This window comes from Equus przewalskii, chromosome 18 (genome assembly GCF_037783145.1).
Source record: "Equus przewalskii isolate Varuska chromosome 18, EquPr2, whole genome shotgun sequence".
Taxonomy (NCBI): Eukaryota; Metazoa; Chordata; class Mammalia; order Perissodactyla; family Equidae; genus Equus; species Equus przewalskii.
The window spans coordinates 38,773,959-38,800,402 of NC_091848.1; the positions used below are offsets into that span (position 1 = coordinate 38,773,959).

At 41.4% G+C, this 26,444-nt stretch overlaps 2 protein-coding genes across 5 annotated transcripts in view; one reads left to right on the forward strand and one right to left on the reverse strand.

Moving 5' to 3' along the window:
* FAM162A (family with sequence similarity 162 member A) lies at nucleotides 1–25,221 on the reverse strand. The gene is made up of 5 exons (XM_070583778.1): nucleotides 24,909–25,221; nucleotides 8,524–8,646; nucleotides 5,975–6,083; nucleotides 2,626–2,734; nucleotides 1–264 (listed from the first exon to the last, which is right to left on the reverse strand). Exons 1-5 carry the CDS (start codon nucleotides 24,940–24,942, stop codon nucleotides 172–174), a joined length of 468 nt encoding a protein of 155 aa, XP_070439879.1. The 5' UTR covers nucleotides 24,943–25,221; the 3' UTR covers nucleotides 1–171.
* Nucleotides 25,152–26,444, forward strand: part of MIX23 (mitochondrial matrix import factor 23) — a 22,931-nt gene continuing 21,638 nt past the window's right edge. The window contains exon 1 of one of the 4 annotated variants that reach the window (XM_070583776.1): nucleotides 25,152–25,553. In XM_070583776.1, coding sequence (XP_070439877.1) covers nucleotides 25,446–25,553 — 108 coding nt within the window. In that variant the 5' untranslated portion in view covers nucleotides 25,152–25,445. Of the gene's footprint in view, nucleotides 26,156–26,444 lie in introns of all 4 variants that reach the window. The other 3 variants (XM_008516203.2, XM_070583777.1, XM_008516204.2) reach the window with 3 other exon arrangements.

The following is a 26,444-nucleotide window of genomic DNA, read 5'->3' on the forward strand; positions in this document are numbered from 1 at the left end:
TTTCTTTAGGAAAATTTATTTGTACTTAGAGCAGAAATAGGGACATGGTATAAGCTTGTGCAAATCATACTTTTATGAAATGGATCCTCATACCACATTCTTTTTAATACAGGCTTGTTGCTGCAATATTATTCCTGGATTTTCAAAATCCCGCCAACATGGATACCTCTGCTACTCTGTTTTGGCCTTCATAGCTGCTTCCTCTCTCAGACGAGCTTTCTTTTCTAAGTTCAGGCTTGTTAAAGACTCATTTCTTTTGACAGCCTAAAGTGAAACAAATTTGAATAGGTGATTATTTAAGCCGGCTTGGGGAGGACGACATTACCGTGCACTGATGTCAGCAGGTAACTAGGGCAGTACAGGCACGGGACGGTCTGCTGCCTGCACACGGGGCACAGCAGTCCCCTCCATGTGCCTTCTGCTTCTCTCATGCTTCACAGACATAGCCCATGCACTCAAGCACAGAAATACCACACCTCTGCCTTCTCTCCTTTTCTGGCCTCTTTCTTTAAACCTTCTAGCGCCTCTTCTTCCCTTATAATTTATTCCCATCTTTTTCTTTTTCCTCTCTTTAGTATCAAATGTCTTCTCTCACTTTTCTTTGTTGCTACCATTTCTCCTTCCCCAACTCATGGTATACCTTCACACCCTTCTAGCTCCTTACTCCTCTTGTACCAAACACATTCAGCTCTGGGGCTCGGAGACTTTACCAACTACTACCACTGATGACTTCCAGCGGTGCCTATCCTTCCACTCCATCCTGTGAGAACAAATAGCAGTCGGGGAGAGGCAACCATCCTCCTCCCTTGTTTCCCTCCATGTGCCTGTCACATCCTCTGAAGCTTACATAAACAGACCAGTTTCAAAATTTGTATACCAAATAACTGAAACCAGCACCCTATAAGGCAGTATTTTCTTATACCTGTGTAATTTCACATGTAAAGAATTACACATGGGGAGAGAATGAGAATGTAAAGTTGATAGTGAGGCCAAAACATACAATGGCTATATTTCTTTCTTCCAAATTACATTAAGTTCAAAAGTTCTCCATTCCAGTAGCACTTACCAACTTTTTAGAAATGGATAGTTCCATAAAAGACAAATACAATTTTATGGTATAGAACAGGAAAGGAACTCTCTAAAGTACACAGCGGATACCCTTAGATGAGGCTAGCAGAAATCCCAGGGAGTAATTTGTTTCTGAAGTATTTAAACCCAGCTAGTATAATCAAGTATACAAAAGCAATGCAGATTTCTCGGAACTCTAGAATCCCCTATGTCCTGTCCACATGCTTCTGCAGGTTTCACGTCCGAGAACTAAGCATGAGAGGTCAAAGAGGGAGACAGAAGAAAAACTGAAGTGGAGCAGGAACAGAATTGTCCAGAGAACTTCAGTCAGGTCTGCAAACTTGCCCTTCCTGCTCCCATGAGGTCCTAAATGGTCAGTATTTTCCATTCCAAGATTCTAGAGCCGGAAGTTCATTTTATTTTACTCTGGACTCACTGGGGATAAGTCAGTTGCCACTGGGTTTGTAGAAGAACCTTTTTTAATATTTGATAATAGATACAAGAAATCTCTTTCCACATGGAAGTTGTGATAGACAGAATTACACATGGTATTAAAATAAGGGTTTGACCAATGCTGCTACATATAAAATTCACTATTTTAATCACAAGATACTATAGTATCTTGCAAACTTGGCTCTAAATTATCTTGCCACTTATTTGCTATGTGAGTTCGGGAAAATTACTCAACATCTCTAAGCTTCAGGCTCCTCTTTTATGAAACATGGATAACAACAGAACCTACCTCTGAGATTCTTAGGGTTATTGTGGTGATTACGTGTGTTTAACAGTACCTGCCATATGATAAGCACTTGGTAAGTGGGAGCAACTTTACCATCACCTCAATTAGACACGTCTAAGGTCAAACTGTGGTTCTGCCATTAAGGAGATGTGTGACCTTGGGTAAGTTACTAAAGCTTTCTGAGCTATGCTTCCTCATCTGTAGATGTGGTCCAAATAATAGTACCAATCTTGCAGTGTTGTGAGGTTCAAATGAGATAACAGCAAAGTATTTGGAAGACAGTGAGTACACACTTAATGACAGCCATTAATAATGATCCAAATAATCTAAATAATAATCTAAAACAAAGATTTATGGACTTGAATTCCTAGGTACCACTTAGGAGCTATGGTCCTTAGACATATGGCCCAGTTTGGCTAAGCTTCGAGTAAAGAATGGTGATAAGAATTCTCACCAGGATTAAGGCAGAGTGAGGATTAATAAGCCCATGTACTGAGTGTGCTTTAACCTGGTGAAACCCTGGGCCGCCAAAGCCGAGCGTGCGAACTTAACTACTCGGCCACGGGGCTGGCCCCTAAACACTTTTTTTAACTTTACATGAAACTGATTTAGTCCTTCACCTTGTCAAAGTTAGCATTTGCTATTTATCCAAGGCATGAAATCCCAGGTTTGTCCCTACTATGTCTTATTTTGTTATCATTTCTCATGTAGAAAGCAGCCGCCTCTTTTCTCAGAGAATAAACATGAGGGTCAACTTCTGATTTCCTTTAGGTCCTTTGCAGAAAACAAACAGAGATAGCGAGGAAGTCCACTCTCACCTTCTTGCCTTCAATAACCATGAGGATGCACCCTGCCACTGTCAGGGCAATCATTAAATAGCTGATCTTCACCCGGATCTTGTTCTTTGCAGCATCGAGCATCTCAAACCTAATAATATAAAGAGATCATGACAGAAAGTTAACTTTTCTCTTTCTGAAGTTGCCAGCAGGGTATAAAGCTCTGTGTACCACAATCAGAAGTGGAGTGGTGCCTTGAAATATAAAAAAGGAAGTGGGGCCTGGAGATCTTGTATGACTTTGGGGAGAATGGGGCATTTTCACAACTTCATATATGTATATAAAATACAATAGACAGTATAAATTTAAAGCAGGAAAAAAGAAGAAAGAGTAGGGGCTGGCCCAGTGGCATAGTGGTTAAGTTCATGCACTCTGCTTCAGTGACCCGGGGTTCACAGGTGTGGACCCTGGGTGTGGACCTACACAATGCTCATCAAGCCATGCTGTGGCAGTGTCCCACATACAAAGTGGAGGGAGATTGGCACAGATGTTAGCTCAGGGACAATCTTCCTCACCAAAAAGAATAAAATAAAGTAGGAAAAAAAGAAGAAAGAGTGAAGACAAATTGGAGCCAGGAACAAAGAAAAAAAAAAAAAGGAAGAAAGGCATATTAATCCACACTTGCTATGGCAGGCCCCCATTTGGCTCTCAAGTGTCACATTCTCAGCCAATCTAAAAGTGAAAGCAGTAGCTCCTTCTCCCTGGGGTTCTTAAGAAGATAAGTGATATAATGATTATCTGAACAATATCCTGACAACAGATACTGCAATGAGCTTCATGAGTTTCAGCACAAAGCAGAATTCAGAAGAAAACTAAACTGGGAGAGAGTTAAACAATATGCTCTTTATACCCAGCTTTTTGCTGTTTGCCTTGAACCAGAAATAGATTTGAGGGTATCAGGAAGAGCAGAAAGATCCTTTAAGCAATGTTTATCTTTTAACGTTTTGCTAAAACTGAGTGACAGTGAACTTGAGATTGTGCCTTTCCTAACCTCTCCACTGAATCCATGTGCCTTAACAGAAAGTTGAGGGGGCCAGCCCCGGAGGCCTAGTGGTTAAGTGTGGCGCTCTCTGCTTTGGCGGCCTGTGTTTGGTTCCTGGGTGCAGACCTACACTTCTTGTCTGTTAGTGGCCATGCTGTCGTGGTGGCTCACATACAAAGAGGAAGACTGGCAACAGATGTTAACTCAGGGTGAATCTTCCTGAGGAAAAAAAGAAAGAAAGAAAAGAAAAAAGAAACAAAAGAAAAAGAAAGTTGAGGGTTGGATTATCATTCTTGTGTGAAAGCTAAGAGGTCTAACAAGGACAAGTCTAAAGACACGGCCACCTCACCTTGGTGCTTCTTCACACAGGCAGTGGGTTGCAGTTCTATTACCTGGGTGGCTGGTAGAGTCTCAGGGCAGGGCATGTGGAGGCCTAATGGGCCCAAGATAGAGTACTGGCTTACTCAGTAGGGGTGTAAATAGGAAGTGATTATCTCCAGATGATGGGATTTGGAGTGTTTTTTCCCCCAGATTTTTAACATACTACTTTTGAAATTGGGGGGATTGAAGGGAAGTACTTTAAAAATACTTGGAAGGAGGCACAGGGTCCAGGATGCTGCAGGAGGTAGGAGAAGACCCCTGAAAGCATGTACACTGTGATGCAAGAGCTGGACCCAGTGAGGCAGCAGTGTGGTCGGCATTCTCCAGGCACTGAAGCTGGGCCTGCAGGAGGGGAAGAACCAGGGACATCTGCTAAGGACAGTGAATTGCTCTATTAAGAGTATCTGAGGTCCCGCTAACCACAAACTAACTACTAATGTTTACAATATTTTATGGGAATTGGCATTTCCAACTGAAGTGTTGTGATCCTTATGAAAAGTGAAATATTTTACATTTGAGAGAGCATTAAAAAGGTAAAATGCATTTAAATAAGGCCATGAGCTTGCCCTCCATTCCACAGAGAGCAATCAGAATGGGAAAGTTCAGCAGTGCTTGTTCAGAACCACCAGCACAAGGATAAATGGTGGCCCAGAGAAGAGCCTTCTAAGATGACTCATCAGGTAGTACTTCGGGCTTGAGGGGATCTTGGAACCGCCTACAAGGCAGACTGAGGAAGGTGTTCCATAGCAAAGTCTAGACAGCACCTAGTAGGGCCATGGGTATTTACCAGCTTGTTTTCTGCTGGGATATTCAGGAAGAAATTAGGGTACAAGCAAGAACTGATGGCATTGTTATTTCCAGCATGCTCTTATTTCCCAGGAGAGTACACTGTCACTTAAGCTAAGAAGAACCAGGGCTTTCCTGCTGAAATAATTTTAGTGGACAAAATGTGCTATTTAATTTGACTGGCGGAAGCAGAAGGGCTCTGTTAAAGCTGTTGTAAACAGAAATTTAACTTCCTGGAAAAAGATACCCTGAATGAACCCATATCTTTTTCAATCATGACTTGAAACCACAAGCCAGAAGGTCTAGGTTCTTGCTAGAAGGGAACATCCAGGAGCTTTGTCCCAAGTCCCTGTCTCTGAAGAGGATGATGCCCCACAGGGGAGATGGCATCTATTTCTCAGACTCTCTCCGCCAAGATGTAAACCAAACAGGGTCTTTAACATCAGGCTGGAGCAGTGGTTCCCAACTACGGGTGACTCTGCCCCGCAAGGGACATTTGGCAATGTGTGGAGACATTCTTGATTGTCACAACTGAGTGCTACTGGCATCTAGGGGGTAAAGAGGTCAGGGATGCTGCTAAACATCCTATAATGCACAGGACAACCCCCTACAACAAAGAATTATCTGGCCCAAAATGACAATAGTGGTGAGGTTGAGAAACCCCAGCTTAGAGGAATCTGTACTCATCATCTCCAGACTCTGAAAAAATCCCAAGATCCAAGCCAGAGCTGGGTTTAAGGAAGCCCATGACAGGAGGCACCCTTTCCTGGATCCCAGAAAGAGATGTTGCTTTTAAATACTTCTATGCCAATGGCTGAATACTTGAGTGGATTTTATAGAATAAAGTTATTGTCACTGGTACCTAACTGATATATCCAGATTAATAACTCAAACACTGACCAGTTATGTTTCTGTAGCTGGGAGAGGAAAGCAAATCAGTTGACTTTAGGGACCTGACAGCTTTTCACTGGGCACTACAGAACACATCAATGATAAGAGATGGAGTTTCCAGCACTGTTTTTATTCCATGTACTTGCCAAAGAGGAAACATTTAGAGAAGTGAAAACTGTTTTAAAATTTGATTAAAAGGGTTTAAATAGTTAGACTCGGAGGAGGTGCTTTCCCTCTAAAACAGATCAGTGAGAAATAAAAGCTGCTTACAACCCTAAGTTCAGCACTCACGAGACAGTCTCTGGGATTTCATCTTCCTTTTTGAAACGACCTGACCATATCAGGATCTTCCTCTCCCAATCCGTAGGTTTGTGTAATGGCACTCTGTGGCTGTAAGTGTCTATGAGAAAAACAAAACACGAAATCTTATTTGAGATTATGACTGTCAAATTTAGCAACAGAAAAGTGCTATTTGTGCTTTTTAGCTATTCACTAAACAGAACCATGGAGAAACCTCAACATAATTGGAGCCTTAATTTGAATGGAATTTCTTAGGATGCCTATTTCTCAAGTGAGATTCCAAAATTCTTTGAGAACTGAGGTAAAATAAAAACACTATTTTTCAATATAAGCCCTAGCCATTGGAAGCTGAAAGAACACCATGAACAAAGATATGAAGGTAAGGATGAACTCAGAGGCGAACAGTGAGGAGCTTATTTCACTTCAGCAGACTAAGCAAAAGTTTGTAAGGTGAAATCAGATTATAAAAGACCTTGAATGCCAGGCTAAGGTTTTTAGACCTGATTTGGGAACCACTGTACACATTGAAGCAAGGAGGAAGTTAATGTTTTAGGAAGATTACTCTGCACAATGGACGGAAGAGAGAAAGGAAGGACAGGATGGAGGGGGCAACAAGTGCAAAGAGGAGGCTGTCGTTCAAGGCTGAGGTGAGGCGGTCTGAACCAGAGATCTAACAGTGGGAAGAGAAACAAAAAAGTCAATCTGAGGATCACTGCAAGAATTTGGAGACTGATTAAGACAAAGAAGGAATCATGAAGAACCTCAAACTTGGATGACTGAGACAACAGCAGTACTGCTAATTAAAATGAGGAAACTGTGAACAGAACCAGTTAGGAAAGGAAAAAGCAGGAATGCCATTTTAGATCTATTGGGTCTAAATTTATGCCACCTGAGCAGGTTTCATTAATAAGTCAAGAGGTAGAGACAACCATTGGTGCAAAAGGAGAGCCAGTAAGGGTGATAAAGAAGAGCAGAAGGCCAAGAGCTGAGCCTTGGGGTATGACCCAGCAAAGCGGACAGGAGAGAGGCAGCTGAGGAAAATGAGTGGAGCGGCCAAGGAGGCATATGGACAAGAAAGGTACACAACCACTGACTGTAAGAGAAAGGGTCTGCAAAGAAAGGGGAAGTCATCGAAGATAAAGAGTAAAAAAAGTCAGGGAAGCACAGAATGTCAGGGTTAGAAGGGCACCTGGAGGTAATTTCATCCAGCTTCCACATACTGCCCACGTCTCTCCTGCAGACAGACCATCTCCTTGACCGCTACCCACACATCACACTCATTCCCACCTCCACATCTTTGCTTATGCTGTTCTGTCCACTTCATCAGAAGGCAACACTAGAAGGAACGGGAAAGTTACTAGGAAAAAAATCCATAAAGAACCAAAGGCAAAAAAAGAGGTTTGGAAATAGAGAAATAGTAACGCTGTAGTTTTACCTTTTAACACTTCCAGCACTTGGCATAATTCTCTTTATAGTTTTTTTTGTTTTCATTTTAAGTACTATATACCCATTAAAGACAATTCAGAAGGTATAGATGTGAAAAAAGAAAAAGATAAAAATCACCCTTAATTCCCTTGTCATAGCATAAGCACTATATTTTAATTTTGGTGTATTTCCTAAGTCTTATCCTCATATGTATGTATGTATAATTCATATGTCTATCACGCTTGTGCTTGCACAAAGTATAAAGTTCTGTATCCTGCTTTGTTCATTAACATTACAACAAACATTTTCCATGCCAGTACATGGTATTTATTAGCACCATTTCCAAGAGCTACATAATCTCATCAAGTGGATCTAACCTACATAATTAATCATTCCCAGATTATCTGACATTTAGATTTATTTCCCATTTTCCCATTATATACAAAAAAATGGGAACACCTTTACACTCAAAGCTTTTATACACATAAAGGGGTTATTCATAAGGCTAGATCCCAGAAGTGAAATACCAGGTTGAAGGGGATAAACATTTTTATGCTCTTGCTAATCTTTGAGGATGGTTCCTTTCCACTCACCCAGACCTGCCTTGCCCTAGCATACTCCCATGAAGAAGCAACAAGCAAATAGTTCCTGGGACACTACAGGATATCCATTATGCTCCTTCTTCCCATGGTGGTGACAGTAACCAGAGTTTTAGTTAGGGACAGGACAAAACGTGGCTGAAGTTAACGCCCAAGCCCTAGTTATATTTTTCCCCAAACCTAATTTCTTGATTTGTTTCATCTTTGGGGTTCCTTAAAAGATATTTTCTAGACCACTATTTACTTTGGTGCATCTATTTTCCTACAAAAAGCTCCAGTCCAACCCTTGAGGCAAGAGAGGAAAATGACAAATGAGGAAAATGAAGACATCATTGCTACACGTTACATGTGGGCACAGCCAGCCAGTATAAGTACAATTGGAAGGCCTGAACTACATGATAGCACATGACGTGGGAAGACCCATGCCCACCTCTCTTTTGGGTTCTTTTGATTCCAAGCTGTCCAACTCTTTGGGAGCTTCCTAGTCTATAACTAGAAAAACTAACAAAAACTTACGGGATGGAGCTTTTGGACTTTCCTGTGGTTTGGTGCAAAATCCATTTATTCTCTTCAAATCAGAGTTTCTTGTAAGCCTTAGAGACGAGGAAGCATCTCTCTCACATAACCTAAAACAACTTCCTAGAAAAGAGAGAAACATGTTTCAGAGAAAGAAAACTTTATGTTGTCTCAAAATGAGAAATGACTGTAAGGTATATATTTCATTTATAAAATTTAACTCATTTAAAAAATGAATATACTACTCTCTCTGTGAGATACATATATGTAAGGTGCTATGCCTGGTGCTGTTTTAAAATATACATATTTTGCTGATTAGGAAATTAGGAATTTACGACATAAACATTTTATCACCTGTAAGTTTTACAAAAGTACCTCTCACTTGTGTCTTATTATAACAATATGGTTGATAGAAGCATTATGTATTATGGCACCCAGCTGTTTAGGTAAAGATCAGCAATCGCTCAGAAGTAATAAACCAAGATACAAAGTTACCAATACTATTCTGGTAAACTCTGGGGAGGGGGCTCCAGTGGCTAGCAAAGGGCGCTAGAAAGCCTTGTTCCTTCCAAGCCATAATTCTCCAATTAGAAATCAACTTTAGATGTAGTCATGAATTATGTGTAATTTTGAAACTATATATATATATATATATATATATATATATATAAATGTATAAAACTATATTACTATAGATAAGAACATAGGTAGTTAATTTTTAAAATCAAAACTCTAAACACCTACAGAGAGTAGTATTACAAATCTCCATGTGCTCACCCCCCAGTTTCAACACTTATTAATACATGGCCAATAAATATTGTTTTCATCTGAGCCCCTCCTACTCCCTTAACCCCTACTGAATTTTTTTTTCTTTTGAGGAAGATTAGCCCCAAGCTAACATCTGCCGCCAATCCTCCTCTTTTTCTGAGGAAGACTGGCCCTGAGCTAACATCCGTGCCTATCTTCCTCTACTTTATATGTGGGATACCTGCTACAGCATGGCTTGATAAGCAGTGCGTAGGTCTGCACCGGGGATCCGAACTGGCAAACCCCAGGCCACCGAAGCGAAACATGCGACCTTAACCACTGCATCACCAGGTCGGCCCCCACTACTGAATTATTTTAAAGCAAATCCCAAACATCATGTTAGTTTATCCATAAATACTTCAGTATACATCTCAAAACAATAGTAACTTTTCAAAATCATAGCCAGAATACCATTAATACAACTAAAAAATATTTCCTTGATATCAGCATGTTATGATGAAATAATATTATGACTCAATTTCCTTGAATGGGCACATAATTTTTTTACAGTTGGTTTATTGAAAATAGGTGCACACATTGAATATGACTGGTGCTTGTAGGTCCCTTCTACCCCCTTCCCTTTTTTCTTGTCATTTATTTATTGAAGAAACTAGGTCATTAGTTTTATAGAATTTTCCTTATTTTAGATTTTGCTGATTGCATCCCAATAGTGTTAACATATTTTTCTAACTCCTCTATTTCTTGTAAACAGATCTTGTGAGGTTTGATCAGATTCAAGTTAGAATCTTTAGCAACATGTCAGACATGGTATTGTGTACTTCCTACTGCATCACATCAAGGGGCATACATCGGTTTTGTCTTTTTGTGATATTAAGATTGATCAGTAGATGCTATCAGTCTGACCCATCCCTTATAAAGTTCTTTATCAACCTTTCATTTAATGTTTTTAGTAGACATTGGTGATCGCAGCCTAGATCTATTGTTTCATTAGGGGTTGCAATATGGTAGAATTCTTTTCCACGTTAACTATTTGGTTATCCTAAGGTAAAAGTCATACAGGAAATGTGGAATAAATGCTTGATTCTTTCCCTTTATTTGCCAGTTTTCAAATTAATGAATTGGTTTCCTTGCAACTTCCACAGGTGACCTTTTGTTTAAAAGTAGCATAAGAAACTCTTGCATTTTAACACACATGACGTACTCCAGTCCATTGTTTTTTTGCTTTCTGATGCTCAGATACTGCCATTTTTAGTCACTGGGAATCCTTCTAAGTTGGCTCCTGAGTCCTTTCAATGTGTGTGATCACTGATAGCTTCCTTACTTTCTGACAAGATGTCCTGACTCATTTTGAATGCTTCCTGCCCCTGATTTGGAATCACATTCCTCCAGGGGTTCTGGTTCCTTTAAGCAGGAAATGTTTTTAGAGATGCCTTAGGGAAGCTCCTTGTTACTGGGTATGTTATTGTTCCAGGCCCTGTCAGTGAACAAAAGCTGGGAAATACATTCGTTCTTTAAAAAAAAGTATGCTTAAAAACTTAGTTTCAGTTGTCAATTTTCACCTTCAGCATGAAAATTTTTAATAAGTCGATAATTGATCAGAATTCAAAGCAGAGACAGCCAGAAACAGTTTGCATGAATGTGGGAGAAAGGGGATAATTCTGAATATGAGGGTCACGGTACAAGATAAACCAGGGCTGGTATAGGATTCAGAGTTAGACCACAGAAGAGCCCTAGGGTCCCAGCACAGGCAAGAAAGCGAGCACTGTGAAGCAGAACGGATCAGAAAAGAAAGCTGGAAAGGCACCAGTGAGAAATATGACTAGGGTCCTGGTGCACCATGATGCTCTGGTGACAAAAAAAGGAATGCCCGAGACTTGCCTTTAATGCAACTAGAGTGTGCCCTCACAGCTCTGTGGTTAAAAGCTCACAGTAGAGTTCACATGGTTTTTAAAATCTATTTGTGAGTGGACAGATAGTCTGTATCTTTGAAGTTCCAAATTCCTATGTGGGCGTCTTTACAGCCTCAGAGTTTGGAGCACTAAGGGGAGGCAAAAGAGGGAATAGGAGTAAAACACAGTTACACAGGTGGACCTCCCAAAGCTGGTGAGAAATATGATTTCCTCACTTATTTTCTCTTGCTGTTAAAAAAAAAAACTAAACATAACAATTTAAAAGATATTGCTGTGGACTTCTCATGGGCATATGTTTATATTTGTTTAAAGATTTTCAAAATTACATTTATTGATACATAATTCCATATCATAAAAATTCATCCTTTTAAAGTGTACAATTCGGGGCGGGCCCCACGCGCACTCTGCTTCAGTGGCCCAGGGTTTCGCCAGTTCGAATCCTGGGCGCGGACATGGCACCACTCATCAAGCCATGCTGAGGTGGCATCCCACATGCCACAACTAGAAGGACCCACAACTAAAAATGCACAACTATGTACCGGGGGCTTTGGGAGAAAAAGGAAAAATAAAATCTTGAACGTGTACAATTCAGTGGTTTCACTATGTTCACAAAGTTGTGTACACAGCAGTACTGATTCCAGAAGACCACCATCATCCCAGAGAGACACTCGAAATCCACGGGCACTCACTCCCCATTGCTTCCTCTCCCGCCTTAGGAACCACTAACCTACCTTGTCTCTATAGATTTGCGTATTCTAGACATTTTATAGAAATGAAATCATACAATATGCGGCCTTTCATGACTGGCTTCTTTCACTTAGCATGTTTTCAAGCTTCATCCATGTTGTAGCATGTATCAGTACTTGATTTTTTTTATTGACCAATTTTATTCCACTGCATGGCTATCCCAGATTTTGCTTACACATTAATCAGCTGGACATTTAAGTGGTTTCCACTTTTTGGCTATTATGAATAAAGGTGATAGGGACATTTCTGTATAAGTTTTTCTGTATGTGTGTGAGGAAGATTGGCCCTTAGCTAACAGCTGTTGCCAATCTTTCTCTTTTTGCTTGAGGAAAACCGTCCCTGAGCTAACATCTGTGCCAATCTTCCTTTACTTTGTATATGGGATGCCACCACAGCACGGCTTGATGAGCCATGTAGGTCAACGCCCCAGATCCGAACCCACCAACCCCAGGCTGCAGAAGTAGAGCGTGCAAACTCATCCACTGCGCCACAAGGCCAGCTCCCTCTTTACAAGTGTTTGAGTGAACATTTACTTTCATTTCTTTTGGATATATATGAAGAGGCGAAATTGCTGGGTCACATGATAACACTATGTTTAATCATCTGAGGAACTGCAAGACTGTTTCCCACTGGCTGCAACATTTTAGGCTTCCATCAGCAATGTGTGAAGGTTCCAATTTCCCTACATCTTGGCTCACACTTATGTTTTTCTTATTAAAGGCATCCTAGTGGGTATGACGTGGTATCTCATTGTGGTCTTCATTTGTATTTTCCTACTGAGTAAAGATGATGAGGATCTTTTCACGTGCTTATTGGCCATTGGTATATCTTCCCGGAAAAATGTTCATTCAGCTCCTTTGCTCATTTCTTGACTGGGTTGTCTTTTTATTATTGAGTTTTAAGAGTTCTTTATATATTCTGTATACAAGTTCTTTATCTGATATATGATTTGCAAATATTTTCTCCCATTTCATGGGTTGTCTTTTCATTATTTTGATGATGTCCTTTAAGTACAGAAATTTTTAATTTTGATGAAGTCCAACTTACCCATTTTTTCTTTTGTTTGAGCTTTTGCTGTCATATACAAGGTCACAAAGGTTTACTCCCATGTTATCTTCTAAGAATGTTACAGTTTTAGCTTTAAGATTTAGATCTCTGTTCCACTTTGAGTTAATATTGGAATATTTTGTGTGGAAGGGATCGAATTTCATTCTTTTGCATGTGGTTATCCAGTTGTCCCAGCATCATTTGTTGCAAAGACTATTCTTTCCCCTGTTGAATTGTTTGGCACAATATAGAAAATCAATTGACCATAAATACGAGGGTTGATTTCTGGACTCTCAATTCTATTCCACTAATCTATATTCCCTTGTTCCCTTGTACTCTTTGTTGTGTTTTGCCACAAGAGTCTATCTTCTATGTTAGCTTAGTAGTCAGCTAACAACTGGACAGAGACTTCCTTAAATGCCTCCCACCAACAAGTTTGCCAGCCTTTGCTGAAAGGCTGTGTGTGTGTGTTGCAGCACACCCTGGGTTGTGGGGGGGGGGGGGGGAGGGTGGCACGGGTGATGAAGCTGTTTGCACTGAATTAGCTGTGAGACAGGTGAAAAAAAAAAAAAAAAAAAAAAGGCGAGCTCTGTGAGGAAGGGTTTCCAGGCAACTGCCAGACAGGTTGAACAGTAACAATTCTCTGGGGCTGGGGGTTTTGCAGTGCTCCAAATACATTCTGCCATCTTCAGTGCCTGCTAGGCTGCTGGTTTTCATAGCTACTATGATTGCAACCCTAAAAGTTTTCAAGGCTAGCGTAAATCTCCCAACTTTTTCTTACTACAATTTCATACTGGCCAATAATCATTACCTCCCTAAAGTATGAATGCTGATTAGAACATAAACCAATATGATCATATTACACACATTAGAAATAACAGACCAATGTAAAAAACAATTTAAAGAACTGACATCTTTTAAAAAAACATGAAGCATTTGATGTGATTTTGGTTTTCATTTTGCAATTACAAAAAAAAATTAAAGCATAAAAAAGTTTTAGTATCATTATTACGACGTTCTTTTTCTGTCTCAAAGAGATAGAATATATTGCCCCAGACATCCAAGTCAGAAATTTTCCATCCTCTGGTAGATCACAATTAAAAACAAACCAAAAGAAAAACAGCCCTTTAACCCTCTGGCTGCACTTGTAGCCTGCCCCTGGCTGGCCAGTTCTGCATCCCCAGGGCCCTAGCAGGAAGTCAGAATGAAGACTCACAGCTGCCTCCAAGGCTCTGGCTGGCACATGGCTGGTTAATCTTAAGAGTAGAGGTTCCCAAACTTCAGTGTGTATCACAATCACCCAGAGGACTTGTAACAAAGATTGTTAGACCCATTTCCAGAGGTTCTGACTCAGCGTGGGTGGCGTCTGAGAATTTGCATTTCTAACAATTTCCCAGGTGATGCTGATACTGTTGGTCTGGGAGCTCACAATTTGAAAACCAGTGCCTTAGAGGTCTCACTGCTAGCTGGAGGCTGTAGTGGGTCAGCCCAGGCGAGGCTGGTTCAAGTACGGCTTCTGCCCTGTTGTCCTCTCCTTTCCATAAAAAGCCTTTCCAACCCCGTGACGGACAGTGCGGAGGGGTGGGGATGCCTTTTTCCTCAGAATCCTTCAAGACCCTCCTGGAGATAACCATTAGTGATGTGACCTGGGACATGACCATTAGTGATGTGACCTGGGACATGACCAATCTCTGGGAATCAGTGATGATAAATGAAGGCTCAAGGAACGCTAGAGAAGAAAGGTCTTTAGCAGATTATCTAATTTAGTGTCTCTTAACCTGTGTCAAGATCAGTGTCAGGTGTGTTGCAAGTATGTTGCTGGCTATGAAGTTTGCCAATGGTTTGCTTAAAGAATAAAATCATGGTATTTGTCAGAACCCATAAAACTGTACATCACAAAGAGCTTTAATATATGCAAATTTTAAAATTAACCAGGACATCGAGGGAATCCCAGGATGAAATGCAGACTGTGCCAAATGTATCTAACCGTTTTAGAAATGTATGACATAACCTAGCCTCATAACCTTCAAGGTGGGGAAAAAAGGAGCTGACCTAAGTAACTCTGGAAAATGTTCTTTTGACTGGAAACGGTTAAGACTAAAGACAAAAACAACTATGTATAAACACTGTACCCCAGTTGACAAATTAGTTTCTTATAGAAGCATGATTTAACAATTCTGAAACTACAAGTATACTAGGGTTGACAAATAAGTAAATAAACGGTAGATAATGAGAGCCAGTTTCTCACTGTCAGAGAAAGAAATTCCAAAAGCAAAGATGGAAGGCTAGAATGAACTCTCTGGTGCTGGATCAGAGTCAGAGAACTCAGTCTGCAGTCCTTTAGCTTTATATGTTGTATATATATATACACACATATATATATATAAAATTTGTATGTACTTATATATATAGAGAGATGAGAGATATTAGATAGATGGATATAGACAAAATTATAAGTATGTGTGTACACGTGGGTTAGTAGACGTGTCTCCCAGCTCCACCCACTGGAATCAGTGACACTTCACTAGCAACAAGCACACTCAGTGCCCAGATCTTGGTTTCTAAATACCATTATTCAATAAAAGGAATCGGGGATCCTTGGAGAAAAATGGCTGGTTCTAGGCTGGGGCAGAGAAAATACAAGATGAGTCCAGAACATCCTGTAGTGCTAGAAAGTAAGGAAATGTTCAAAAGACAAAAGGATGGGGGCATGTAAACAGACAGGAGCTGATCTGATAGAGCCTAAACTGGAAGAATTTGAGCAAGAAAATAAATAATGTAGTAACAGATAACTTAAGGTATAAAATATGAGTCCATACTGACATAATAACTGGATGAATGAATAAATGGGGGGGGGGGGGGACATTTGTCCCAATCTTCCTTACAGAAAAATCCCAAATATATGTAGAAACACTTCTCTCCTGGATTCCTCTCCCCTTGAGTGTGGCTTGGACTTAGTGACTTGCCGCCAAAGAACCAAGTACTGGAAATGAAAAACAGTAACTTCACATCAAGAAACACACTGGACAAGGTTAAAATTACCAGTCATAAATCATGTGGGTATCATGTACCATCTAATATAATGGGATGAGAAGGGAACTTTGCCTCTGTGCTATTTCTTCTTCCCCCAAACCCATAACCTTAGTCTCATCATGAGAAAGCATCAAACAAACCCAAAAGAGAGACATTCCACAAAGTATCTGACCAGCATTCTTCATAACTGTCAAGGTCATGAATATTAAAGAATATGAAACTATCACAGACCAGAAGAGACTAAGAAGACGTGACAACTAAAAGCAATGTGGTATCTTGGATTGGCTGCAGGAACAGAAAGTGCACATCAGTAGAATAACTGGTGAGAACAGAATAAAGTCTGTCCTTTAGTTGACAGCAATGTACCAATGTTAATTTCTTAATTTTGACAAATGTACTGTGGTCATGTAAGATGTAAACATTAAAGGAAACTGGGCGAGGGGTATACAGACTCTGTACAATGTTTGCAATTTTTCTGTAAATTAAAACTATTCCAAAATAAAAACATTTTTTAAAACATGGATACTTGGGTATTATTTATATCTTATTGTTTTTACTTTATACATAGTTTATGAACATTTTATATTTACTTGATATTTAATATTTTAAAAAATTAGAGAGAATTTGATGTTACCTCTATAAAAATGTCACTCTCACGCACTTGCACTCCACGATGCTTTTGGAATGCGATAGAAAAAGAAATGAATGGAGTACAGCAGGAAATTTGCCCAATATAGGGCAGACCAAAGACGTGCAGGTGAAGGTCATCTGACTAGTGTACACCGGTGGAAGTGAGAGGAGCAAATTACACATGGTGGTATGTATCTTGTCACACCTTGCTATTCTCACGTGTAGTTGACATCACCTGGGAACTTGTTAGAAATGCACTCTCAGCTCCTACCCTAGACGTATGGAATTTTTAATGAGATATGCAAGTGATTTATATGAACATTAAAGTTCGAGAAGCAAATAGACACCCACCTTCATTCAACAGTTGATGAGTACTTACTGTGTACCAGACACATGGAAACCAAAACCACATACCCTAGAGTCTAGAACAGTGCTATTCAGCCTCAGCTGGGAGCTTCATAGAAATAAAAATTTTCAGACTCCACCTCAAACCTTCAGAATCTCCTGGGATGGAGCCTAAAAAAACGTTTTTACAAGCCCTCCAAGTGATGTTTACGCATACTAAAGTTTGAGAAGCAGTGCTCTAGAAAAGTGGATTTTAAACTTTGCATACTGGAATCACCAGACTACCTTAAAAACAAAAACGCACAGGGCCATCCCAGACCAATTAAATCCCTACTTCTGGAAGCAGGACTCTGGCATCAGTATTTTTTAAGATTCTCTAAGTGATTCTAATGTGCCGCCATGTTTGCGAATCTCTGCTCTCCTACATAACCAGCTAGAGTCCCTGTTGAGCACAGGCTACGTGAATGACCAGGGCACACCTGCAGAGCAGACACAGGACATACCCATGTCTCTGGCTGGGTTCAAAATCCGTTTTTCAACAGCTAATTTACTGAAAGGAAGCTCTGCTTTATTTCTCACTTCTGCATATCAATAATATGTAACTCATTACATTGAGAGTTGGAATCCCTGTGCAGTATATTAAAATATGCCCAGCTTTCAGGTTTTACAGAGCAAGCAGTCTCTGATACGCTACGTACTGATGACATGCAGTGTGAACTGTTGCACGGTTGCCTTGCTCCTCATCCCCCATGGAAAAGGCTCTATTTCACATCCCTCCACCACAGCGCTGGCTGGCTGCCCCTCCCTGGTCAACAGCCAGTGTCTGACTATCTCACAATGAATGACCAGAGCTCTCCGAGCTGATCCTACTGCACTGCTGTGAGTCAGACTGTTCTCTTTTCCAAGTGTTCCAGAAGCAGCAGCAGCTACCTTGACCTCAGCTGGGGGAAGACGATTGTTTCTGGGGCAACAATATTCCTTTTTCATGTCCCATGGAAAGATTTTTTAAGCTTAAATACTGAGGCAGTTTTCACGATAGCCCACAAATGCCTATTTAATCCTTTTAGAATTGAAATAGAATACTGCTAGTCCTAAAATGTTTGCTGGATAGGAGACGGCGAGTCTGAGTCAACTTTAAGTCTCAGGAGGAAAAAGCTAAATGTATGCTTATTCTGAGGATGGCAAAGTTCACACACATATACTATCTACTCAATACCATATTTTATAATTATGATGAAATTGTATGTCAATTGTCTGTAGCTGCTCAGTAGACCTAGTAGAAAGAAGAATGATTAATTTAGGAGAATTATGTTGCTTGAGGAAGTTGGAGCTCTTATTCCCACCCAGAGCTCATTGGGAATAGAGAACCATTGACTTAGTTTGCACATTAGAAGTAAACCTGGCTTACCACAACAAAAGAAATGAACGGACCTGAGATATTAACTTGCTCTGAGCTTTTTCAATGACCAGAGCTGAACAGCTTGATAGCTCCTGTCAGCAACTATTCTGACAAGGGATGTATTTTTTCTGACTTCAAACTCGGATTTACCATGCTCTTGTATGTGACAGACTTCTGGATCTGCCTGCCAGGCTACCAATGCTCACAAGTCACAGCGCCTTGTTAATGAGGTCCATGCTGATGTTCTAGGGCTCTGAATTTAAGTGATGATCCTGGCACTAACTCACTCTGGCTCTAGGTATTGTGCCAATCCATGCTCCCCTACAGTGAGAATCCTTTTGTCTACCACACCCCAGAAAGGACTTGGGAAACAGGCTGAGCAGTTTTGAGCAGGAAAATAACACTAACAATGATGATTTTGGAAGATAAATCTGAGTGCAGAATGCAGGACAAGCCAGGGGTAGGAGAGAATTGGGGTAAAGGGAGCAGAAGTAGGAAGACATGAATATGCAAACCTCCTTTTAGGTGGTATCACAACTCTGTAGTTCAAGTGGGTTGTGTAAAGGAAACAAGCTTAGCTATAGGTCCTATGGAGAGGACCTAACAGATGTGAAAAATACTAGGGAGGAAAAATGGACAAGACAGATTGACATTATGAGCTTTTGTGGGCTGGCAAGAATCCTAATCACCATTTCTAACATTGTTTCTATGGGAAAAACTTCTAGAGTTCAAAAAACAGATTTATAAATAAACCTTTGGAACCCAGCCAGTTTTTACGTTGAGGGGAAACTGTATGGAAAAAAGTCTTGCAATACTATTTATCTGGTGGCCAAACTTCAGTGAGATGAAGCCACTCCTTGGTGATCTTTTTCCCTCCCATCAACATTCCAGCCCACTTTCCAACAGTGGTTACCTGAAACTCTCTTGGCCTTAGCTGTTGACCTAAATGGTTTTGTGACAGAAACAGATTCCCTATCTCTCCATCTGTTTTCTCATCCTTCCCTGGAGGCTTGGAAGCACACTAGTCCTTCCTTCACTCTGGACTAGCGAACCACTCCATCTGTGATGCCTCTCACTGAGGGACAGAGTACTCAACTTATCTCACAACCTCTAGATCCTGCCTTTCCACTGTCCTTTTCCTGCCAGATGTTGTCTTCCCACTCTTAAAAAGAGAAAAATTAAATTATAAAAGTAACACTTGCTCATTACAGAAAACGAAGCTAAAAAAAAAAGCATGAAGAAAAATAAAAGCACCCATAATCACACCGTCCAGGGATAATAACCTGATTATTTCTTCCTAGACTTTTCCTATGCTTATATACAACATATACATTTTTCAAAGTCAGATAATACTATATCTTGCTTATGTCAAACACTTTTCCAAGATATTCATTGAAAAATATTTTTGGACCGGCCCTGCGGCTGAGTGGTTAAGCTCACGCGCTCCACTTTGGCGGCTCAGGATTTCGCCGGTTCAGGTCCTGAGAATGGACATGGCACTGCTCGTCAAGCCACGGTGAGGCTGCGTCCCACACAGCACAACCAGAAGGACCTACAACTAGAATATACAACTATACACTGGGAGGCTTTGGGTAGAAGAAGAAGAAAGAAAAAAGAAAAAGAAGAAGATTGGCAACAGATGTTAGCTCAGATGCCAATCTTTAAATTAAAAAACAAACAACTTTTGATAGCTGTATAACATCCAATACACAGATATAACCTGAACTGAAACATTCCCTATGGCTGGAGTTGTTTACCATTTTTCACTATTACAAATAATGTTTGAACAAACAGTTTCTACATAAATCTTTGATGGCACTTCTGATTATTTTCTTATATAGAATCCTGGTAGTGAAAGGCTAAAGGATATGAAGGTTAAAAGCTATGAACCCTTTTAAGATTCTTTTTTATTTTTTTAACAACATTTTAACAAGATTTCTAACAACACTCGTGATCTCTTTCTAGTCATGAGTATGTTTTTTAGAATCTCATTACTTGCTCATTTGACTCTACTCTTCCCATCTTTGTGGCTATGACTCTACTGATCTCATCCTTCCACAAGGTCTAAGTCCCTCCCTATATTATACCACCACATTCTCTCCCTTCATCTCTGACCTCTGTGATCTGCCATCTTTAATGTCCTCTTTGCCATGGCCTATTACCTACACTATGTCAGGCCTCCAAGGTTCAGTGCCTCTCTTCCGCACTCCTGAGAGGACTCAATTCTGTTTTAATAATCAGCTCCACACTAGTGGCTCCCATATATTTCCCTAACTTTACCTCTCCTTTGTCCTCAGGTCTTCAACTGAGAGGTCCCATCCTCACCTATAGCTCAATGCCACCTACCACCCAATAATGCACCGTCCTCTCTGCCAAACCAGTATCCTTTCCCAACTTTATTTCTTATAGTGGGGCAACACTCCTTCAGTACTCCATGCTCAAAAACTTCAATCTTTAAGTCCTTCCTTAAATCACTCTATGTCTCAAAGTCATACTAATAATTTCTTCAAACACTTCCCAGATATATTCTTTTTTTGCCATTTCCATCGTCACCTCACACATGGATTACTGTAACATCTTCACATGTAGCAGCTATTCATGTTGTATTCAGAGGCCATGTTAATTGTCCAAAAATGATTCTTCAATGACTTCTGCTTGAAGGCTTCCTCTTTGTCCAAATTCATCTGGTTCAAAACCCTCAAAAGGCCACACCGTATCTCCTATTAGCTCCTCACCAAAATCCAAGGTAACCTTTTCTCTTTACTGCCCTTCCCAGCCCCCACGTCTCCAGACTCACTACTGCCCCTGCCTTTGCTCATGCCATTCTCCTCTCCCTTCGGTTCCAATGGAGCCTTCAGTAGATAATCCTAACCTACGCTACTCTTCCCTGCTCTGAATTCTTAAAGCCAGTGGTATACTGTGGTATACTGGCTCTTGCGAGAGGGTTGGCAGGGAAACGCCTTGATTTGTAGTGTTTGCCAATAACCCTCACCATGGTAGATTTCAAGCCACCAATGTAACATGACTGTGAAATTGGGAAGAGATGTGCATGAAGCCAGTAGGAACCTGCTTGAGGACTTCACAGCAGCACTTAAACTCCGTTCTGCAATCTAGAACTTAATATATACTGTCTTGTATAAGCTCTCCAGGTGTATTATATAGCAATATTTGGTTACTGCAATAAACTCTAGCCCTACAAAGAGTGGCAGTCCGCTCATGTTAGACTTTTCACAGTGTACAGGGCGCACAGGTATGCTCAGTAAAAACCTGTTCGCAAGATCCGGAGGAAGTGATAAGCAAAGCCAAAGATTGGAGCTGTAAAAATGAGCATGTACTCATAGAGTTGGTTAGCAAAAACAGTGAAGGAGCAGAATGTAGTGGGAAAAAAAGCAGAATGGAAGCCAGGAGATAACTGGTTACGTCCTAGCTTTGTACCTGTGTGACCCTTAGCAAGTTAACTCCCTTCTTGGGCCATAGGTTTCCTCATCTGTAAAATTACGGGACTGGACGACAAGACTTGTAAGGTATCTCCTGATTCGAACGCTCTGGGATGTGAGTTAAACTGACATGGAGGCTGCCCATTGTCCCCTGCATTGCTATAACAATGATAATAATAAATTCATTTTAAAATCTGATAAGTCAAAGGAGTTTAGGGCAGTTAAACTTTTCTGAAGGTGTGAAGAAACATTCTTGCAAGGCCATTCCATTTCTGACCTAATAATTATTCTGTAGAAAGTAATAAAATTATTATTAAAAATAATTATTTTCAAAAATAATTATTGAAAATAATTATCGAAAAAAATATCTATTGCCTGTCTACTATGAGGTGGACACTGGTAAGTGCTGCAGATTTAGTAAAAACAAAACAGACCCAGTCTTCACCTGGTGGAACCCACGTAGTGTGGGTCATTAGCCATTTAGTTCCAAATCATCATATCAGTGCTTTTTAACTTAAAGAGCACAGACAGTTCTGAGTAATGGATGCAAGCTGTGGACCTTTACTTTCCCAAACAGGTATATAGTCAGAAAAATTTGGATATAATTCCAGAGGTTCACAGGATCTCTCATCTGTGAAGGGGTCCCAGAACCACAAGTTAACAACCCGAACCTATATCTACAGCCACATCTACAAAACAATAAACAAATTCAAGCTATAAAAGCCTATGTTCTGTTTGCTAAGGGAGTATAGTAAAGATTTTCAACATAAACAATTAAAAATAAAGGGCTATCATTTACAGGATTAAGCTTTGGCTATTTAAAATTTCACTTACCTAGAGTATCTTATTCCAAATGATATTCTGAATGAGTGAGGCGTGCCTAGATTATGTTTCTACTTGATCTATCATTCCTTTGGTTAAGGTTGCCTGTAGGGGCCAGCCCCATGGCAGAGTGGTTAAGTTCGCGCGCTCTGCTTCGGCGGCCCAGTTTCACCATTTGGATCCTGGGCGCGGACATGGCACCGCTCATCAGGCCATGCTGAAGTGGCATCCCACATGCCACAACTAGAAGGGCATGTCCACAACTAAAATATACAACTATGTACAGGGGGGATTTGGGGAGAAAAAGCAGAGAAAAAAAAGATTGGCAACAGTTGCTGGCTCAGGTGCCAATCTTTTAAAAACAACAAAAAAGTTGCCTGCTAAATGCCCTCACCTGAAAATTCATTTGCATATGAATGTGTGCTCCCATTTCACAAGTAAATCTGCATTTCATGAATCTTCCACTTCACTTCAGAGACCCAATTAGCATGACACATATGTATACACACCTATCCTGAATAAGCAGCTTGGACAAAGCAAAAAGCACAAGTTCCAAGATGAGAGCACTGACTCACCTTCCTGCTCTAACATTTTACGGCGGAAGTGATCTTTGACAAGTCATTTAACCCTGACTTATGTTTATTCTTTTGTAAAATGGAAAGGCGAGGATAAGAGTGCTGCTATGAATAATCAATCAAATACAATAATGTACGTCAAAGTATTCAGCTATAAAGTAGACAAAAATGGGTGAAAGTTTGAGCAGATTCGCTTGGAGTTGCTCACAAAACAAGACAGTCAGAGAAGATCCTTTGGGAAGAGCTGCTCATGTAACATCCTTAGTGGATCTATCTGGAGTAAAAGAAATCGTTCTTACATTGCTCACAGAATTCTGTTCCAAGTGAGTGCCCGATGGTGAAGTTTTAAACATCACGAGTCTGCAGACAGCCTCTGGAATCTTTATAACACATAAATATATTCTCAAGGAAGAAGATGAACTACTTAGACACACTCAGTCTTAGTTCCTACGGCATCAAATCCCTTTCACTCAGTCTATTGTAGCTTTTTTACAGAGCAATGATTCTTTCACTTACCTTGCTGAAAAGTTAACAGGACGTATAAAATAGATTTTAGGCAAATTAGTTCAACAAAGCTGAACAAATCAATAAAATCAATCTCTTTTAGTGGAAGGGGTGTGTGTTTTAAAGAAATTAAACAATATTCTCCAGTTTGAGACATGTTTTCCAGTCCGTTCTCCACTGGAACGCAAAATAAGCCATGTAAAGGATAATTTCTTTTTTACATTATTTACATTTACAATGGACAGTGATATTATTTCAATAGCCAAGTTTGGGGCGATTCTTCCTCTAAAATTTGAATTAACAACTTTTTAGTAATTTGGTACGAAGGAATAAAAGATCAATCACAACGCTTTATCAAAGCTCATAAAGGTGACCGAAAGAGTGATTTGCCCTGGTGCCTAGAAAAGGGCCAAGAAGCAAACACTGATTTCTCAGCCCCTACTAAGCAAAGGCTCTACTGGCTCCCAAAAAGGGGCATTAAGCTCTGACTCTACAGACTCACTACACAAATGTCTACTAGGAAAACAAACTCCAGATCCCGCATTTACATAACACTTCCATCCAAGAAATTCAAATCACTTAACTGTAGAATTGGTTAAAAGAAATGTACCCCCCATTTTAAGAAAACAAATACTATTATTCTGTGAGACCTTAAAAACCCCTTGCCTAAGCAAACACTAAATGGGTAAGAAACCTTAGACTTGAGGTTTTCTTTGAGAGCAAGGATAAACTCTGGGGATGGTGGGGGATGGGGGATGGGAGACTCAAGACTCAAGTAGAGCAACGGAGGGGAGAGATTAGGGTGGAAAACAAGGAATGGAGTTCTAGGGGCGGCAAGTGCATTAAGAACTGAGCTCAGAGGAGGCTACGGATGAGGAGGGCGGAGGAGAGGGATCGGGCAGCAAGGGCTCGTTAAGTTGGCAGGAGCTGCGTGGATGGACTGCCAGGTGCAAGGGTCACTTGGGCCAGGCCCCAGTGTCTGCTTAGCAGTTCTCGCTCAGCCCTCGCTCTCTCCCATTATTACTACCATGGGGGTAGGATTCCAAGCCACCTGAGGGGAGTGAGAGAAGCAACGGAGCAACTACCAGCCCCGGGGAGGCTGCAAGATTCCCCCGCCCCAGCGGCCGAGCTGGCTTCCCGCCCTCCCCTAGACAGGCCCGCGTCTCACCTGCCGCCAGCCGCAGGCCGCGAAGGCTCCCCATGGCCACCTACTTCGCCGACCAGCACAGCACCTGGTGATGGCAGCGGTGCCAGCGCGTTCAATGTCATCAAGCACTGCTGTAGGAAGGACGCCACGACGCTGGGGGGCGGGGCGTGCGGGACGTGTGGGCGGAGCGAGCGGGGCGTGCCGGTCTCGCGGGGCGTGGGGGCGGGGCCCGTGTGATTTGCGGGGCCTGAGGGCGGGGCGTGCGGGTGGGGCCTGCGCGCTGCGCCGAGCGTGTAGGACGTGCGTGACGAGCCGAATGTGCGGGCGGCGCGCCGAGCCCTGTCCTGCCATGCGCGGCGTCCCGAACGCATCCTTGAGGATGCTTTTGCGGAGTCTAGGTATCAGGGGCGTTTGCAAAGTTCGCTGCATCTAAGGAAGTACCCGTTTAAAATAGAAGAGAAATAATGTGCTCGTTGTAGAACTTTTGTGAGCTGTAGACCCCGAAATCACACTGCCTAGAAAAACCCGTATTTCAGTACACTTTTTCTAGTGTTTTCAATGAATACTTGCCTTTATCAAAAACACATAATTGGGCTCCTGGCGACCGGTGGCCCTTTCTCTTATTGGCTTTGGGAGTACCTCTCAGGCTACCTGAGAAATTCACAGGTATGGTCTCTATTTTGTTTGCTATTTGCCTTTTTAAAAAAATAAAACTAAACGTTTTATTATTTCCATACCTAAACACTTTATTCAACCCTTACCCCACATTGCCAGAAATGTCTTTTCATTAGTTCTTAGCGGTCCCAAATTCTTAACGAACAAAGACTCCTCTGCTCCAGGGATGGGAGGTAAATAATGGAGAGGAAAGGCTTAAAAAAAACCTCACTTCTATTCTAGATTTCTTCCTCGAACGACCTGGTCGGTGCGACCAGAAAACTGTTTCTCTTTTTCTAAGAAAATGAGATTGGAGTAAAACGATCCCTTTTAAGTTCTGACATTCTTCGATCCGTGCATCAGGGCCAGTTCTAGGAGAATATGTTAAAGAGGTAGGAGTGAAAAGGACAGCAAAGCTACAGCCTTCGATGTGGATGAGGACCAGGGAAAAGACAAACCCCGTGCTCGCTGATTTCCCTCGGAATATTTTTTGTTAGGCGGCGTCGTGGACACCTTTGCTCCGCGCTGATTGGCTTGCGGCGGGGGCCTCGCGTTTGTCCAATATGGCGGCGCCCAGTGGCGGTGTGAACTGTGAGGAGTTCGCCGAGTTCCAGGTGATGGGGTTTTCCTCATGTGACAGACGCGTCCCTCCTTTTGTCCCCTCACCATATTCTTGTTTCGACCTGGGAGGGAGTGCGAACCAGTTGCGGGAGAAGCGGGCAACTCAAGGTTCCTTCTTCGAGCCATTGGAGGTCATGGGGGCGCGGGCTTGGCCTTAAGGAGAGAGGCTGCTCCGCGGGACTCATGGTTCTCCCGGCGCTGCCAAGGCCTTGAGTAACCGCACTGGGAAACTCTGGGTGGTTCCGCGGTGGTAGAGCCGAGCTCGGGCCCAACGGATAGAGG